Source organism: Colius striatus, chromosome 9 (assembly GCF_028858725.1).
Source record: "Colius striatus isolate bColStr4 chromosome 9, bColStr4.1.hap1, whole genome shotgun sequence".
In the NCBI taxonomy this organism is placed as follows: Eukaryota; Metazoa; Chordata; class Aves; order Coliiformes; family Coliidae; genus Colius; species Colius striatus.
In genome coordinates, this window is record NC_084767.1 from 30,019,531 (window position 1) to 30,035,378 (window position 15,848).

General features: G+C 41.8%; 1 protein-coding gene across 1 annotated transcript; it reads right to left on the bottom strand.

The window, feature by feature from the left end:
• Positions 1-587: 587 nt before the first annotated feature.
• On the bottom strand, positions 588-15,484 carry NEMP2 (nuclear envelope integral membrane protein 2). Its single transcript, XM_062002979.1, has 9 exons — positions 15,325-15,484; positions 12,774-12,889; positions 10,987-11,215; positions 10,740-10,812; positions 9,653-9,746; positions 8,846-8,960; positions 8,208-8,433; positions 5,893-6,069; positions 588-3,834 (listed from the first exon to the last, which is right to left on the bottom strand). The coding sequence occupies exons 1-9, from the start codon at positions 15,440-15,442 to the stop codon at positions 3,609-3,611; spliced, it is 1,374 nt and encodes a 457-aa protein (XP_061858963.1). The 5' UTR covers positions 15,443-15,484; the 3' UTR covers positions 588-3,608.
• Between the last annotated feature and the right edge of the window lie 364 nt (positions 15,485-15,848).

Below are 15,848 nucleotides of genomic sequence, written 5' to 3' on the forward strand. Positions count from 1 at the left end.
TGGAAGTGTGCAGGACATCATGAGTAGAAGTCAGAACTGGATCACGTTTTTCACCTAGCAGATAGAGGCTGCTAAGTGCAGGTCATGTCAGTTTGTATGGAAATACTTACAATTTCTATTTCTGATTAAGGAAATATATTTGCACTGTTGCACATACTCCATACAGTGGTACATTTGTATGGAATCAATTTTTATCACAGGTGTAGGACAATTAAATTTTTACTGTTTCAGCTGTTGAACTTGTATGCACACACCAGCGATGACAGAGAGAGATCTTAGTTTTGGTTTGATGTTGGCGTATGTGGAACTGCTAGGCTTCATTTGTCACCTTATGAATTTGGCTTTGTGGTAGTTTGGATGAGTCATGAGTGGAGACTGGGAATGGCAAGTTCCTTCAGGGAGATGCATTCAAGGTAGAGGGGACAATCTGTTTTGGAACGGCCACAACTAATGCACAGTTAACTGTTTCTTACATTTGTGGTAAGGGGGAAAACCTGAAGACATAAACACACCCCATTTGTTTGGTCCTCCTTGTCCTATGTCCTGCTGTTCTCAAGAGAATAAATGCATAAAGGAGGATAGGCACATAGGTAAAAAATACTTTTATTTTTAAAAACTGTGGAAGTAGAAGACAGTATATCAAGCATTCTGCACATGAATACAAAATAAATATGAAATGCTATCTTTTTTCTTACACGCCATGAAACAGAACATGAATGTAACCATTAAGGAAGAAAGGCTTTTGTAACCGTTAAGGCACTGGATTAACACCTAGATTCTGTTCACAGATTGTCTGCCTGAACACTGGACAGTACTTAAGAATTGTATTTCAGTAAACGGATGTTATCTCCATATACCACAGGAGCACTGTGCAAGTAAACTCACTGTTGGTGAAGGGCTCAAATGACAGCAGCTGGTTTTGGTGGGTTTTGATTATGAAATGCTTCCAATGTTGGGAACAGGCTTGGGCGGATTTTTAAGGTCAGTATCAGCTATCAACTAAAGTAGCTGTCTTCTTTCTCTCCTGTTGCTGCACAGAATTCTGTCTTGGATGTACCTAGTAGCTTCCCACTCTATTCCAGACAGTATTTCACAGCTACAAAAAATGTGGGTTGATATTTATGTTTATAATTTCTGCCCTTGTTGAAGTACATGTAGCTGGTATTATTGCAAGTAATTTAGAAAAGGGACAGTGTCTCAAAACCCCAGTTGCCTGTTTTGAGAAGCTTTTCCATTTCATATATTGCTTAGGTAAAATATTAATGTATTATCTGGGCTACTGTATATAAATACATACTACGTACTTAGGGAAGGATAAGCATCACTGTTTACCTCAGTAAACAGAGGAGGAAGTAAAGAAAAACTGTGAGTTTTTAAAACTCACAAAACCTGATTTTCCCCATTGGCCTCAGATGACATGGATGAGAGTTCTTGGCTAACTATAAAATACACCTAACAAATCCTGTGTACTCTAAAACATGCACAAAACATTTAAGACACCTCTTCAAGCATCTTTTTTTTTCACTAATCTGTAATAGTAATTTTAATACTTAATTTTCATGATGGCAACATGAGCAAAGGTAAAATCTTCACTGTATTGAGATCACTGTTCAGGGAGGAGTTTCCACCCATCTCCCAAACCATCAAAGATAATGGGACTGTCCTCCATTTTCAGCTCAGCTAATGCTTCCAGCTTCTTGCTAGTGACAGAATCCTGCAGACCAGCCTGACCTCAGTGTGGGTGGCAGCTTCACAGTGAATTGGGCAGCAGCAGCCCCTCTTAGAACTGAGTCTCCCTACTAGCAGCCTTCCTGAACAGAACTCTTTTGCTCTGTTTTTGAATGTAGTGGACCTGCTTGCCAGGGCTTCCCTCTGCTAAACATGGTACAGATTATGCATGTGTATGTATAAATTAACAGCACAAAAGGGTGTTAAGTGTCTCTTCACTGTGAAGTGAAGAGTTCCTTTTAAAATGAAGAAAAACTGAAGCAATATAAAAGAGGAAGGACCATGTAAGTAAGGCTGTCAAGCACCAACTCTGAAGTCTTGTATAAAAGAGGAACTCTTGGAATGTGGTATGGCAGCACCTCTTAGCACTGTACCAGGTGTTCTCTGTCCCCTGTGTAGCAATGGACAATGAAACACCAGGATAGTGCATGCACTGCTGACATCATGCTGCATGCTACAAAGAAAAGCTCCCCCTTTTAAACCAAACACATCCTGGTCTGACCTGCCTTTCTGGAGAGCTAGCTGCTTCCCACCACTGGCAATACCTGGTGGCTCTCTTCAGATGATGACAGAACTAACAATCTTTTGTCTTCTGCAGTTTGGAAGACAGTAAAGGAAAACAGCAAGGTGAGAACATACAGGGATAGTCTAAAGAACAAAAGAAAGAAATTTCCTCTGAAGGTGGATGAACTGAGGAGACATGGTCTAATCCCTCGGGACTGTACAATACATAAACTGAAAGATGTCTGACTGCCTCAAACTGTCTCCCTATTCTTTTCCTCTGCTCCCCACACACCTCCTCTGCCAAGTCCCAAAGAGGGCAGAAGAAGGGAAGGCAGGAGGCCGGTAACCCTCCCTCCTTGTTTTGTCAGAAAGTCCTTTGCACTTCGTATTGAATGGGCAAAATACTTGAGTGCTCTGAGGAGAGCCAAGCCGTATGTGCATTACCTGTATTCCTGATTATATGCTTACAGCATCACTCCAGCTCTGCTGAGAGCAACTGAAACAGCCTCAGGCTTTGTTGTCTTTTCTGGGTGATTGAGAGGCCTGGAATGGACAGCAGCACCCGTCTGAGGTGACTGTGAAATTAAAAGCAATATTTGGGAATGGAAATGCTCTGCTAAATCGTCTGTAGTTGTCAGAGATGGAGAAGAAAACAACTGAAGTAAGGTTTGGCAGAGGAGTGTGTGAAGACACAAGGACATGGAAAGAACAAAATACAGTATAACTAGAGTGGGGACCAAGAAAAGATGAATGCAAGCAGAGGATGAAAATTCAGACAGGATTCTGAAGAATAGGAGGAGCTTACAACAAATGTGGAGAGATAAAATGAAGGTGACAGCAAGACTAGCCAGAAAAGCAAACAAACCTCATTCAGCTGTTAAGTCCATATTGGTCTTTATCACTGAAAAGACTCAAAAACAATAAAAAAATAAAATCATCAGCACACTAACAGCATTATTAAAATTGTTGACGTGTAGGGTACTTAGTAAAGGTAGAAAATTAATAATGGCTTCTCCCCCCTCTAGTTCTCAGCACAGAGGATGACAATGAAAAGGGCCAAAACAGATTCTTTGTTTTCTTGGAAAAATGAGGCATCCCAATGGGACAGGCTGCTGCCAGTCCCTGCTTTGGAAACAAGCAACACCTAAAATTCTATCAACAGCATGACAATCCTCTTCACTTCAACAGCCCCTGCGGTTTCCTTCCATTGCTCTTACCAGGCAACATCAGTGATACAGGAAACAGTTTTTTCAAAAACTCTTGCTTGTCCACCAGCACCCACAAGAAATCACCAAGTGTGAGTTCTCAGCCTGTTATCCTCCCTTTCTAAGAAGGATGTGTTTACTCTCTCCTTTTTTTTGGTTACTTCCCAAAGCTCAGAGCAACTCAATAGCATGTGGAAATGAAATCTGTCTATGTGTTTCATCTTCATCCTCCTCATTTCCTTCATGGACGGAACTGGCTGGATCACCTTGCTCAGATTCTGCCCTCGTCTCAAAGAACGGCTCTTCCAGGAAGAAGCTCTCAATGCCGTATTCTGCATCATGGGCCTTTGCTTCTGCAGGTGAGACATGGGGAGATCCCAGAACAAAACCTGCAAACCTGACAGAGTTTTAAAGGGAGAAGCGATCAGCTGAAAAATTAAAAAAATACCACAAATACAGGGGATGTTGCCAATTAAGCAGGAATGTTGTAAGGACAGGTGGTACAGGTGAGGGGATATGCAGCGTGAGCTAGGGAGACCCCAGCAACAGAGAGTAAATCACAATGCATGGCAACAACTCTGAACATTTGTTTTCTCGCCTCATCTTTTCAGTCTTTTCCACATAAGTAACTTTTGCTCTTCTGGAGGCCATCTGCAAGGTCTTGTGACTAAGCAAGAAGATCTAACTTCATTTTCTCATCTTGTCAGTTCTTGTGGGGTAATCCAAGAGTAAGCATTTGTACAGTTGGATAGATGGTACTTCAGCTTCTAAAAATACACTAGAGCTGTAGTATATTTGAGACAAAAGCTAAGAATTAGGTAAGCTGACATTGCTAATGAAGGAAAAAATGGTGAGAATGTTGCATTCCTCCCTTGGTGTGCTATCAGCCTGCTTCTGGTGCTGCACGTGCACTGGGCATGCTGAGCTGAAGTCTTGCCAAAGAATTCCTGCAGCTGGTGAACCTGGAGCTGCAAGCTGAAAATTCTGCAGCTGGTCCAAGGAAATGCCAAACTGTAGGTCTGGCAGCACAAAGCATGAACTTAGCACTGTCCCTACATTTCAGTTTGCCACAAATCTTACTTTCAGTGGACAACTACATGGAAGAGAGAAAAGGGAGCTGGAGGTTTCTGGCAAGAGTGTGGAACAGACGGCAGTTCTGACACCTGGGTAAGTGTCGACAGCATCAGAGAAATGTAAGAAAAAGGAAATGCAGCTACATTCTGGAGTTCTGGTAAACTGATCAATAATTTACATTTTAGACTTAACATTTCTGCAATATGAATACCGTCACCTCGCTCTTCTTGGAAGCACCGTTAGTCTAAATGGGGAACAGAGTTGGACTGGCTGTGTTTCACAGGTTTGCCTTGTGTTGAACTATCTTCTGATGCTTAACTGGAAGCTTGAAGGGGTAGTCAACTTTTAAATCAGGCTTCTGTTGGATCTCATTTTGGCATTTTTATAGTGAACAGTTTATAAGAACTGTATTAACTGATATCTCCAAAATACAGGTCTCATGTTTGTTTTGTGCATTTGACAATATTTTGTTTTGCAAGACTGCAGTGAGTTCTCACTTTTTGTATCTTTCAATCATGATACAGAATGTAAATAAGATGGTTGAACAGTAAGCCTATGAAACCTGGCAGAGAGGCTGTCTGTGTGCCTGTCCAAGGAAGGTGGTTCTAAAACTAGTTTTAATTTTTATTGATTAAATTCCAAGCTGGGTGGAGCTTCCTCAAAATTCTGACGTTTGGTTCTGTGTCAAGGGACGAGTCTTTGTGGCTTCCTAGTATGCAAAACTGCTCCTGGTATCTTCAGGGTTTGCATTTTATGGAAATACAGTGCTATGTTATTAATTTTACATTCTGCAAGATTTTCTGGCTGCAGTTACCTGACCCGTCTCAACCCACATTGGTCTTAAGTTTGTCTCTTAAGCTGTATCTTGAGTAGCTCTTCTACCTGTTATACTTCCTAGGTGCAGGCATTGATTTCTTCCTCAGTTTCCTTGGCTGTGCAGGCTTGCAGTTGGAGAGCTTAACACAGGTACCATTTGAGCCTGTATCTTCCACTTGCCCCAATTTTACACAATGCAAAAGTGTACTGCTCCCAAAACTGAAGAAATAGGCATTTTGCTGGTCAGCCAGCCTCCTGTGATCCTGTGTAGGAATGATGGAGGCATTGTAGGAATGCTGCCATGATCATCAATTAGCTGTGAACATCTGCAAACTCTCAGAGTAATGGTCAGGAAAGAACAGGGGGTTTAGTACCACCAGCCAGGAACATACTTGAGACATGGCTGTGATCTTTAGGGGGATTACTCAAGAGGATAATGCTACCTGCACGTCTGGCTCCGTGCAGGATAAACACACCTGGAAGTGCCTGAGGCAGCATTTGGGTCTGCTGTGAAACAGTGTCTGTACAATGTGTTTCCTGTTTGACAGAAGCCAGATTTTCTTACCTATGTGGGGACTGGAGTTTGTACACAGCTAACCATGATGGGAAGTCAGGGTTCCTGCAGAATGAGCGTAGCTCCTCCAGAGCTCTGATAGTTTCCCTTTCACCTTGTTCTCGATACTCCTCTTCAGTAAGCCATTTAAACACTAAGTCTTTTGATTTAAAGTGATTCTTCATTTTCCTAGAATGAAATGAAAACAATCAGCATTAATCAAGTCTTCTGGCACATAATTATTGTTTGTCCTTTTTTTCTACTCCGTAGTTTTAGCATGCACTGATCACTTTTATCCTTTTAAAGAGGACAAACAACACTCCTGCATTACAATTTTAGGCCAAGCTATCTAATTTAGTTTACTGGTTTACTCTAGATCTTAACCAAAGTTGTAGAATTCCACACAGTGATATCTAATGAGCTTTAGATGAGCTTTGGATCTGGTTTTCGCTGTATATGCATGGACTATAATCTCACAGAATTAAATAGATGGCTGCTTGCTCAGCCATTTTTAGGTGCAACATGCAAAATATGTCTGTGCAGAGCCACAGGCTGAATCAAAACCCTGTCTGTGTATGTAACTTTGAAGATAAGCAATGCTCGCTAAGTCTGTTACAAGTTGTTTATGAGATTGCTTCTCTTAAATCTTGTTTTAAATTACAAAACTGAGTAGTCCAAGGCCAAAATGTTTAAAATCTGATGGTTTTTTAGCTGCAGCGCAGCAATGTATAATATAATTAGATATCAATTAGAAAATGTGCCATGTTCTGTTCCCTTCTGTTGAATGCTTTCAATTTAAATGTTGTGATAAGTTAAGATAAGCAAGGGCTGGATGCCCATAAAACTTTCAGCTCTGTAGAAAAACACCTGCCCAAACCAGCAGCATTCAACTTCCCTCCGTATTTCACTATGAAGCAAGAATGAACCCTTGTTCAGGTAAAATGGTAGCAGTCTTGCTGGCTCTGTGGGGTCAGCACTGATCTTAACAACTAATAATGATAACAATAATGGAAGATTCTTAGTTATTTTGATGTATCTGCTGCTGTGAACTGTGTATCTGGTATCATGGCCTCATAGTTTGGTGCTATTGCTTCGTGTTTTGAAACAGAAAAAACAAAACCCTACTGTCCTCCTGAGAAACATTTGTAGAGCTGTATTTCGGTGCTTTTTGGCTTTATAGAAGCATGACTTCATGAAAAACAACTAGGTTCACATGGAGAACAAACCACAGTGTTTCAGGGTAGAAATAGTATGTTCTGACTTCTGTGAGCTTGTAGCTAAATCATACTGATCTCAGAGTGAGATGAACATTCTTACATCAGGTAAGTATTGATCCTGTGTGTTGCTTTTGAAACAGCTGGTGCTTCTCAGCTGCAGGCAAAAAACAGTCTTCAGCAAATGGTAAACTCTATGTAAAATAAAAAAAACTTCAACCCAGTCTATACTTCCAACATCTAAAAAGAGTTACAAGAGCAAAGCAATATGTTCTTCTAAACTACATAATGTGTAAAAGACTAAAGAAATTATTTGGGTTTTTTCTTTTGGTTATGCTGCTTCTAGGCTTTGCCTCTTCCTGCCTCTCTGTGGTTCAGCAGCAGTCCACAGCTACAACACAATCTGCACTACAGACTTAATCTAGATGCCACCACTGTAGGTAAAAAAAATGATGTAAGTTGTCAGGACTTCTTAGAATCTTCATTTACATGTTGTATTTGTAATTGGCATACAGGGAATGTCTCCACAGTGGTAACAGATTGTTCACACCAATTAAAGGTAGGAATGTACATTTAGGATTATAACCTCAGAAAGCTAAAATCAGTGGAAAGCATTATTTTTGTAGACATGGGTTTTTAGTCTCTGAACTTTACACCACCTGACTCACAAGGACTGTCCCTTAACATTTACTTTCTCAGTGATAGTACAACTGTTTTATCTTGTAAGATTCAGTATGCGTTACCTGCAAATTCTCACTCTAAACATGAAACCAAGGCAGTATTGCTGCAGTCTGATCAACCAACCACACAGAAATGTTTTGGTTACCATATGCTGCAGACAGGAAGGTGCTACATTTGTATTTAAGAGCACAGTCACTTTTCTCCCTTCTTCATAGAACAAACTCATCATTAAAACTACCAAATAGAAAAAACTTAAAATTCCTGTGTCTCAGGGCTTTAAACCTTTAATACTGCAGCATTACATTTGGAAAAGAATATGAACTAGTGCTAGAAATTCACAAATCGCTGTTGAAGTATAAGGGTTTTTTCATTGTCAGCCTCCAGTATTTTCTGATGCTACAGGGATTTAGGGGTTCATAAATACATACAGACCTGCCCAGGTGACAAGCAGCTCTGAGGGGGTAGCACAGGCCTTTGGAACAGAGGCTGACTGCTATGACTGCATATGCCACTTGAGGTATGGTGACACCACAGTAAATGAAGATGAAGGCTGTTAACTGTAGGGTCCACGTGAACAAGGTTATGCTCAGTTCAGTGGTAAATGGTCCATGATGATAGCAAGTGGCAAAGCTGGTAATTCCAACAGCTATAAAATAACCTGTAGAAACAGAACAGTAGGATCTGGAGAAAAAGATACGAACTACCCATATACACTTTTTGTTCACAAAGCTTGTTACTGCTGAGAAATATAGGCTGCTGTTTCTTGCACTGTCATACAGACACCTACATTACACTGGATGTGCTTCTTATTTTAAGAATGTGCAAAGTGTTCACAAGATGATCTTCTAAAAGCCTTTAGCCAGTATCTGTGAGCTGCACGTGAATCCTCCCCATCTAAGACTGCTGAGGCAGGTGCCAGATCAATGGCTTTGTCAAGCCCTCACAGCCACATCCATTTGGCAATTTATGCAACTTTAATATTTTGGTTATTTTTCTTGATTCTTGGTTTATATTCATCTAACTACTAAATTAAACCAAAATCTGCAGCTCATTCTTTGTTAATTACTTACCCAACAAGTAGCTTCTGTGTTCCGACCACAACCACTGCATATTCTCCTTGAACCAGTAAATTAAATAGAAAGAGGAAAAGCAGCAGCCACTCATTAAGATCCAGAAGGTACTGTGCTGGAAATTAAAAAAAAAAAAAAATTAAAAAACCTCATTACAATATAAGAAATTACAAGTCAGAATCAGGACCACTGTGTGCAAGTGAACTCACAGGCAAAGTCAGATGTGAGACTCGGTGGACCTACAGGGCTTATAAGCTGTGTCAGCCTTCCACTGTACGTTGCGTGCTACAACTAAACAATACCAGTTCTGTCTTTGTGTATTGTGTCCCAGTGCCATGGTATAAGCCTACTGCAGTGTTCTCTCAAGTAACATACCTCAGCAGTACTGTGCGAATGAACAGGTTTTGTAAAAGTATAGGAAAAGTTCCCATCTGCCTTGCAATGCATTGGCTCTGGTGAATGGGAAAAATTCTGTCCCAGTTGCCACTAAAACTACACTTTGATTTAAATGTATTTGTAGATTCAAAAGTAAGTTTAGCTACAGGCAAATAAAAGTAACTTATGTTTCAGAATAAACTCTTCTTGTACATCAATAATCTTCTGTTTACTCTAAACTCAAGAGCAATCTGACTCGAACTTGATTCTGACCTAATTATATTTACTTGACGCAAGAAATCCTGCAGCCACGTCAGTGGAGTTAACCTGGCCACAAAAACAGCAAGATCAGAATCTGCCTCTCTGCTCTTCACTTTTTATATTATCATGTTGAAGATTTTTTTATTATTTTGTTTTATAAACGTTAATTACCCTTGGAATAAACCTTTTCAGTATCAACAGGACAAAAACTAGCAGAGCAAGAACAGCCAGTATTACTCCAGAAAGGTAAAAGAATTTGCTATTCCTGCAAAAGAAGAAGAGAGAATATAGTGAGAAGTCTAACTTGTATTTGGTTAAGATGCCAACATTTGTAAAAAAGGCGGTGATCTTCAATAAGAAGTTAACACGGCTGTAAGTTAGAGCTGCAGTTACACGGTTAGCAGGCCCAGTTTGGACATTAGATCCATGTAAGAAAAAATTCCCAACACATATTTCAGGTAAGTAGAGTTGTTACAGGCTAGGAGATTGTGTTGGTTTCTTTAGAAGTCATGCGATTTCTGATTTCACTGATTTTCTAGTCTCTAGCAATTTCATTTTCCTCTGTGTATCAAGATGGTTCTGTTGGTTTTTTTTCATTTGACTTAAAATGTAATGAAACCCCACAAACCCATAAGGTTTTTTTCCTTAAGTTTATGCATTTATGAAGTCATACTTCAGCGTTAACTCTATAAAATCTACTGCCGCTTTGCTTGTTTTAGGAGGTTCCTCCTGACAATTAATTTGTGACTCATTTGGCTTTGAAGTCACGAGACGCATGTTTTGCTATAACAGTAAGTATCCTCTCTTATGTGCTATGCAAAACATATATCCAAAGAACAACCAGGAAAGGCTGGCAGAAAGGGAGAGGCAGGCAAGGCCCTGGCTGGCCTCATCCTCAGCATTCCTCCCAGCAGGAAGGCATCACTGACTGACAATACACGCTGCGTGATTTTACATTCCGCCAACCTCACTGCTCTACGAAAGGGAGAGAATTTTTCTGAATCCACACACTTGCTCACTGAGGATTGTCTTGGTGTCACCTGGCACAGGATGTTTGGATACCAGACCCCTAACACAGCTTAAGAGAGGGCAGCACATCAAGATATGTGCCGGTCTGCCCAAACACAAACAGTAAGAAGAAGTTTTAAATATATGTTCGGTTTCCTTATTTCACATTCCCAAAGAACTGCCTCTTCAGCTCAGAAAACAGACCAAAGATGCACAGGATTTAGGAAAGAAGGTCAAAGCTAGCACTTACCTGCTCAAACTGTTTGCAAAATGGGACAGAAAAATTCCAGCTACGAACAAAACTAAGAGCTTTCCATCTAGCACTAGAAAAAGGAGAAAAGAAATAGAAATGGACTTTAGAATAATTAATTTTGAAATGCTGATTATATAAAAATACCAACAGAAAAGTCCCAAGCTTCTTACAGAAGAGATGGGACATTCAGTAACAATGGCAACACAATTTATTCGTAACCTAAACTGAAAGCTTTTTGACTTACTTTCTCGTTTCACACTCAGAGTGTACGGTTCGGTTTTGAAGGGCTGTATTTTGAAACAAATATCCTCTCCATACTGTTTTATGCTTATGAAAGTTTCTGTAGATGTCTCTGGTTTCCAGAAGATTTGAACAGCACAAGCAGCAAACTCAAAAACAGTTTCTGAATTACGACAGTTGCTTTTTTCTGAAATAGGCTCAAACCTGAACATTTCTCTGCTGTTCACATTTACCTAAAAGCAAACAACAGGATACTAAGAGAAAGTAGCTCAGGATCACTGGGTTGTTTTTTTCTGAATTATATAGCATTTAAGTCATACCTATCATAAGGAAAACCAGTATAGAAAGACTGAGAACAAAATACTAGTGCAATTCTTACTTTTTTAATATTAGTGGTTAATAATATACAAAGAATAATTGTTTAGGCCTTACAAGGTGATTCAGACTATTCAACATCAGCAAAGTTCCACACAAGAGCCTCAATCCATCCAAAAGCTTGGTGGGTTTGTCTTTACAATGACACTAGCCCACAAACAAATTTGCAACAAAACCAACAGTATTTGACTGACCAGTTTATTTTGTGGATGTTCATATGCTTCCTTATTCCCCTCCTGCACCATAAGAAATTAGACTTGCTTATTTTGCAGTTAATAACGCAATCTGCGTGTTAGGGACAAAAGAGGGATAAGGAAAAGGAAAGACACCCTAATCAGAAAGCACATTCCTGATTGGTATTCTGAGGTTCCTAGCACTGTCCCCCACCAAACTGGTAAAAGAACTTGGTCAATCTTCTGAGATGGGATTTTCCCAAGGACTGACTCACTACGAGCTCTTCATCAGAGCCTATTAGACAACAGTAACCTATCTGCAAAAACGTGATTGAATAGATTATAAACCAGGCTTCCACCGGGAAAAGAGACAAGATGTCAGCAAACATTTGTCGTGGGGAAAAAATGAACTTCCTGCTGTTAAACATTTATTCCAGGGAAGCTTGTGTGATTGCTGGAGGGTTTCATCACCTGAGGTCTGTTACCATTCACAGAAACATCTGCATTTTCCTGACTAAAATAATCCTGGGAACAGACAAAGAGATACTCCATTGCCTTATATCTGAGAGCAAATTCTTCCAACAGAGATGACATGAAACCATTTCCTTCCCTTGCGTGGAGACTTACTTCCCAAGATAAAAAGGCACCACACAGGGAGTCAGCTTGTTCCTTCAGCTACTATTGCTTCCACTGTTGCAAAATTTTTATCTTGTTTCAAGCTAATCTCTAAACATGATTCTTGTAAGATGACCCTCTGTTACTCAGGAAAAAAAAACAGAAATGCACTGCTACTGCTGTTTTTTCATTAGTTACAATCCAAGAGACCTTTGCTTCCCACACCTTGGCCTGCTATACTACAGCGAGCAAGTCACAGAACTGCATTTTATCTGCAAAGTTAACTTTTAGAAAGGCATTTGCTGATAAGCAAAAACATCCGTTGTAAACAGTGGCCTGGCAGCAGAAAAGGTGCACAACAAAATAATACACCACCCTAAATTATTCCTTCTCTGGCATCACACTATAAGTCTGGTTACTGTCCTTCTCATAAAGAGACCTGACCTCACTGCATCCCAAGTGGAGGGTCACAGTGCCACATTTTTCTCATGGTCCTACCATTACCTGTTCAAACTCCTCATTACACAAGGATGCTGCTTGGATCATGCCATTTGATCATATGGTTTGCTAGCAACAGTTCATGTGAAAGGTACAGCATACCTGAATGATCCCCAAAATGGCCTCTTACCTGAAGAGTTGACCAAAGGTACTGTAAGTGAATGGTTCTGTTTTGCACATAGCAGTAACAGTTTTCATCCTGCTCCTGGATGACATCCATTTCCTGCAAAAAGCTACAGTTCCTACCTGGCAGGAGGCAGAAAATTTCATTTTAGGCATGTATCAACTACAAATGCGTAATTTTCCTCCATGTCATTGTTGCATATGCTGAAGGAATCACAAGCAATTCACAGACAATCAAAGGTAGCAAATATGCTATGGGGTAGCATGTTAAATATGATTCAAGTGGAAATTCAAATTAGACTTCTAATCCAGCCATTTAGGCTCCAGAGTAAACTGCAATGCCTTTGGAGGGAAAAAATAAGCAGTTAATCTGGGGTGATATTTTTAAAAGATGTAATCCATGAAAGCTTGGCTTCCATGCCGGTGTTTTGATGGCACTGGAATAGGGCCTCTGGGCCAGATTCACTGCTGGAATGAGTGGGTGTAACTCCACCAGAGAGGATGCTTATACCAATAGTGAATGCAACGGTGGGAGTGTGAGCAGGTAAACAGGTTCACACATGAAAATAGTCATGGAGCACGCAATGTGGCCGCTGAACACAGTAATCATACTCCCTCGGAAATTTTCTAACGTTACTTATTTTTAACAAATTTCCCTGACAAAGTCCAGCCATGACATGTAAGCAAGCACCTGCACTGATAGCTTGCCCTAAGTCACTTAATTAGGGCTGCTAATCAGTCAAACTCTCCTGAAATGGTCTATGAGCCTCAGAATCAGATTGCACTTTTGAGCAGAACTGCACCTAAATGGAGCAAACTTTGAAAAATAATATACATTCTAATCTACATACATGTGTAAAATATACCCCACAGTGCATTACTGCAGTGTTTCAGGAACATAATTAAAGAGAAGAATAAAAGAAATAATTACAGATCTGAACAGAGAATCATCTGGCTCACTTGAATAAAAAATGTAGGTCTAAGCCAAGCACGGTAATGACTGCTAAAACACTGTCATGCACTCAGAACAGCAAAATGAGTATGTGCAAAACAGTCTGAATCTGGACAAGGAGATTCTGTTTGCAGGTAAAACCCCTGCCTCTGTAAGGAAGCTGAATTTAGGCTAAATTATTTTTTAACCAATTTAATTAAGCCAATGAAGATACTTATGTGGATGTTCTTGTTACATCATTCTGGAATTAAAGAGCTCACAGATGATCCTGCTAAAGTAAATTGGTTTAAACACAGAATTTGGGCATTTTCACTATTAAAAAAAATAAGATAATTCATTCTCATCCATGGCAAATCCTGCAGGAGGGAGCATAACCCTCCAGACAAAGGCTGGCTATACCTCTTGGCAGACACTTCCACAAAAGTCATCAGATGAAGTTACAAAAGGATTTGTTCATCTCTGAAGTGCTGCCAAGTGACATGGCAAGCAGGTGAGGCTGGGCACTACTGCTAATGCCAAGATAATTCAGTGATAAGAAATGGCAATAGCCTAGCAGGACCAAAGCACAGGCCAGAGTGCCCACACCTTCCTTGTGGGGTGTATTAGGATCTTCTGTGGCTACAGATGGAGATAAACCATCCATGTTCTAAGTAATATCCTCTATACACAATACTAATAAATATTTATTTGCCCCTCCACCTTAAGGTAATTTTTAAAGCATTTTCTTAAGAATTTGTTTCAAGCATGACATTGGCTCCACAGAGTGAAACAATCACAATGCTTCTGATCTGTGAGACAGAGGAAGATTTTAGCGACCATGAAGGCATAGACAATTGAAGAGACAATTTTCAAATTCTGAGATTACAAGCAGCAGAGAGAACCTGTATGTGCTGCAGAAACTGGAGGATGCCCAAGAGTCACCGTGGGGGAGGGGAGGCAGTTTCTTGGGTTATCTGTGGCTACAATCGAGCTTGGATGGTTTTTATTACTCCTGTTCATTAATAAAAGAGCCTGAACCAAGCTAATTAGAAATCCTGGGGGAGCGACCTAGACTACAAAGCAGTTTCCCTGGCCCGCGGTCCTTATCCTTCTCAACTCAGCCGCTGAAAGTGGTGCCAGAGACAGCCGCTCTCTGGGCATTTAGTGCCCCTTTTGCTCAAGCGGCTTCTCAGTGGCGCCCGCGCCTGCCCGTCCCAAAGGGCAGCAAGCACAACATGCTCGTGGAAAGTCAACTGAGGTAGGGCAAGCTGGAGAAAACAGCCAAGCGCCTCAGGGGCGCGTCTGGCTCGGCACGGTCTGACACGGCTTTCGCAGGCAGCGGCGGCCGGCGGCCCCGCGCTTTTCGTAGGGCCGCGCCATTTTAGGCTGAAGCAGAACGCAGCCGGAGGCAACAGAGACTGAGAGAAACCGAGGAGAAGACAGCTTGTTCCCCCTCTCCCCGTTCTCTAGGGGACGGCGGTAATGGAGCCGACATATCCAGCCTGTGACCACCCGGACAGGGGAAACGGACCAACTACCCGGGCCACCGCCACCCTTCCGCCGCGGCGCGGAGCTCTGCAGCCCCGCTCAGGCCCCGGGGGCGGGAGGAGGAAGAGAAGGCCAGTACCTGCTGAGGGCGGCTGCCTGCTGGCCCCGGCCGCCCCGGCCAGCACAAGGAGGAGCAGCCCCAGACACCGCCGGGCGCGGGGGCGATTCCAGCGGCGGGGCGGCCGCACGGGACCCATGTAGCGGCCGCCGGCTCCGGCCTCGCCTCCCGCGGCGAGGGCGGGCCCCGCGCCGGGAAAGGGCGGTGCGGCCCAGAGGTCCCCGCCGCCCCTTACCCTGCACCGGGCCGCGTTGGGTTTGGCCCAAGCAGGATTTTACCCCACGTGTCTTGAATACCAGTCGGGGAGCAGGCCGGAGGCCCGCGGCCTTTCCGGAGGCTGACCGCGGGAAGGCATCTCCTGGTCGTTCACGTCCTACCTCGTGTTTCTTGTACTTGTTTTAAAGGACATTCCTGGAGTTAAGAGTGTGTGCTTGGAAAGAAAATAAAAACTCGTATGAATGTCACACCTCAGTAAAAGCGTTTCCTTGGATTGTGGTCCTGCCTTTGCCCGGCTGACTGAAAATGCTGATTGCCTTCATGGTCAA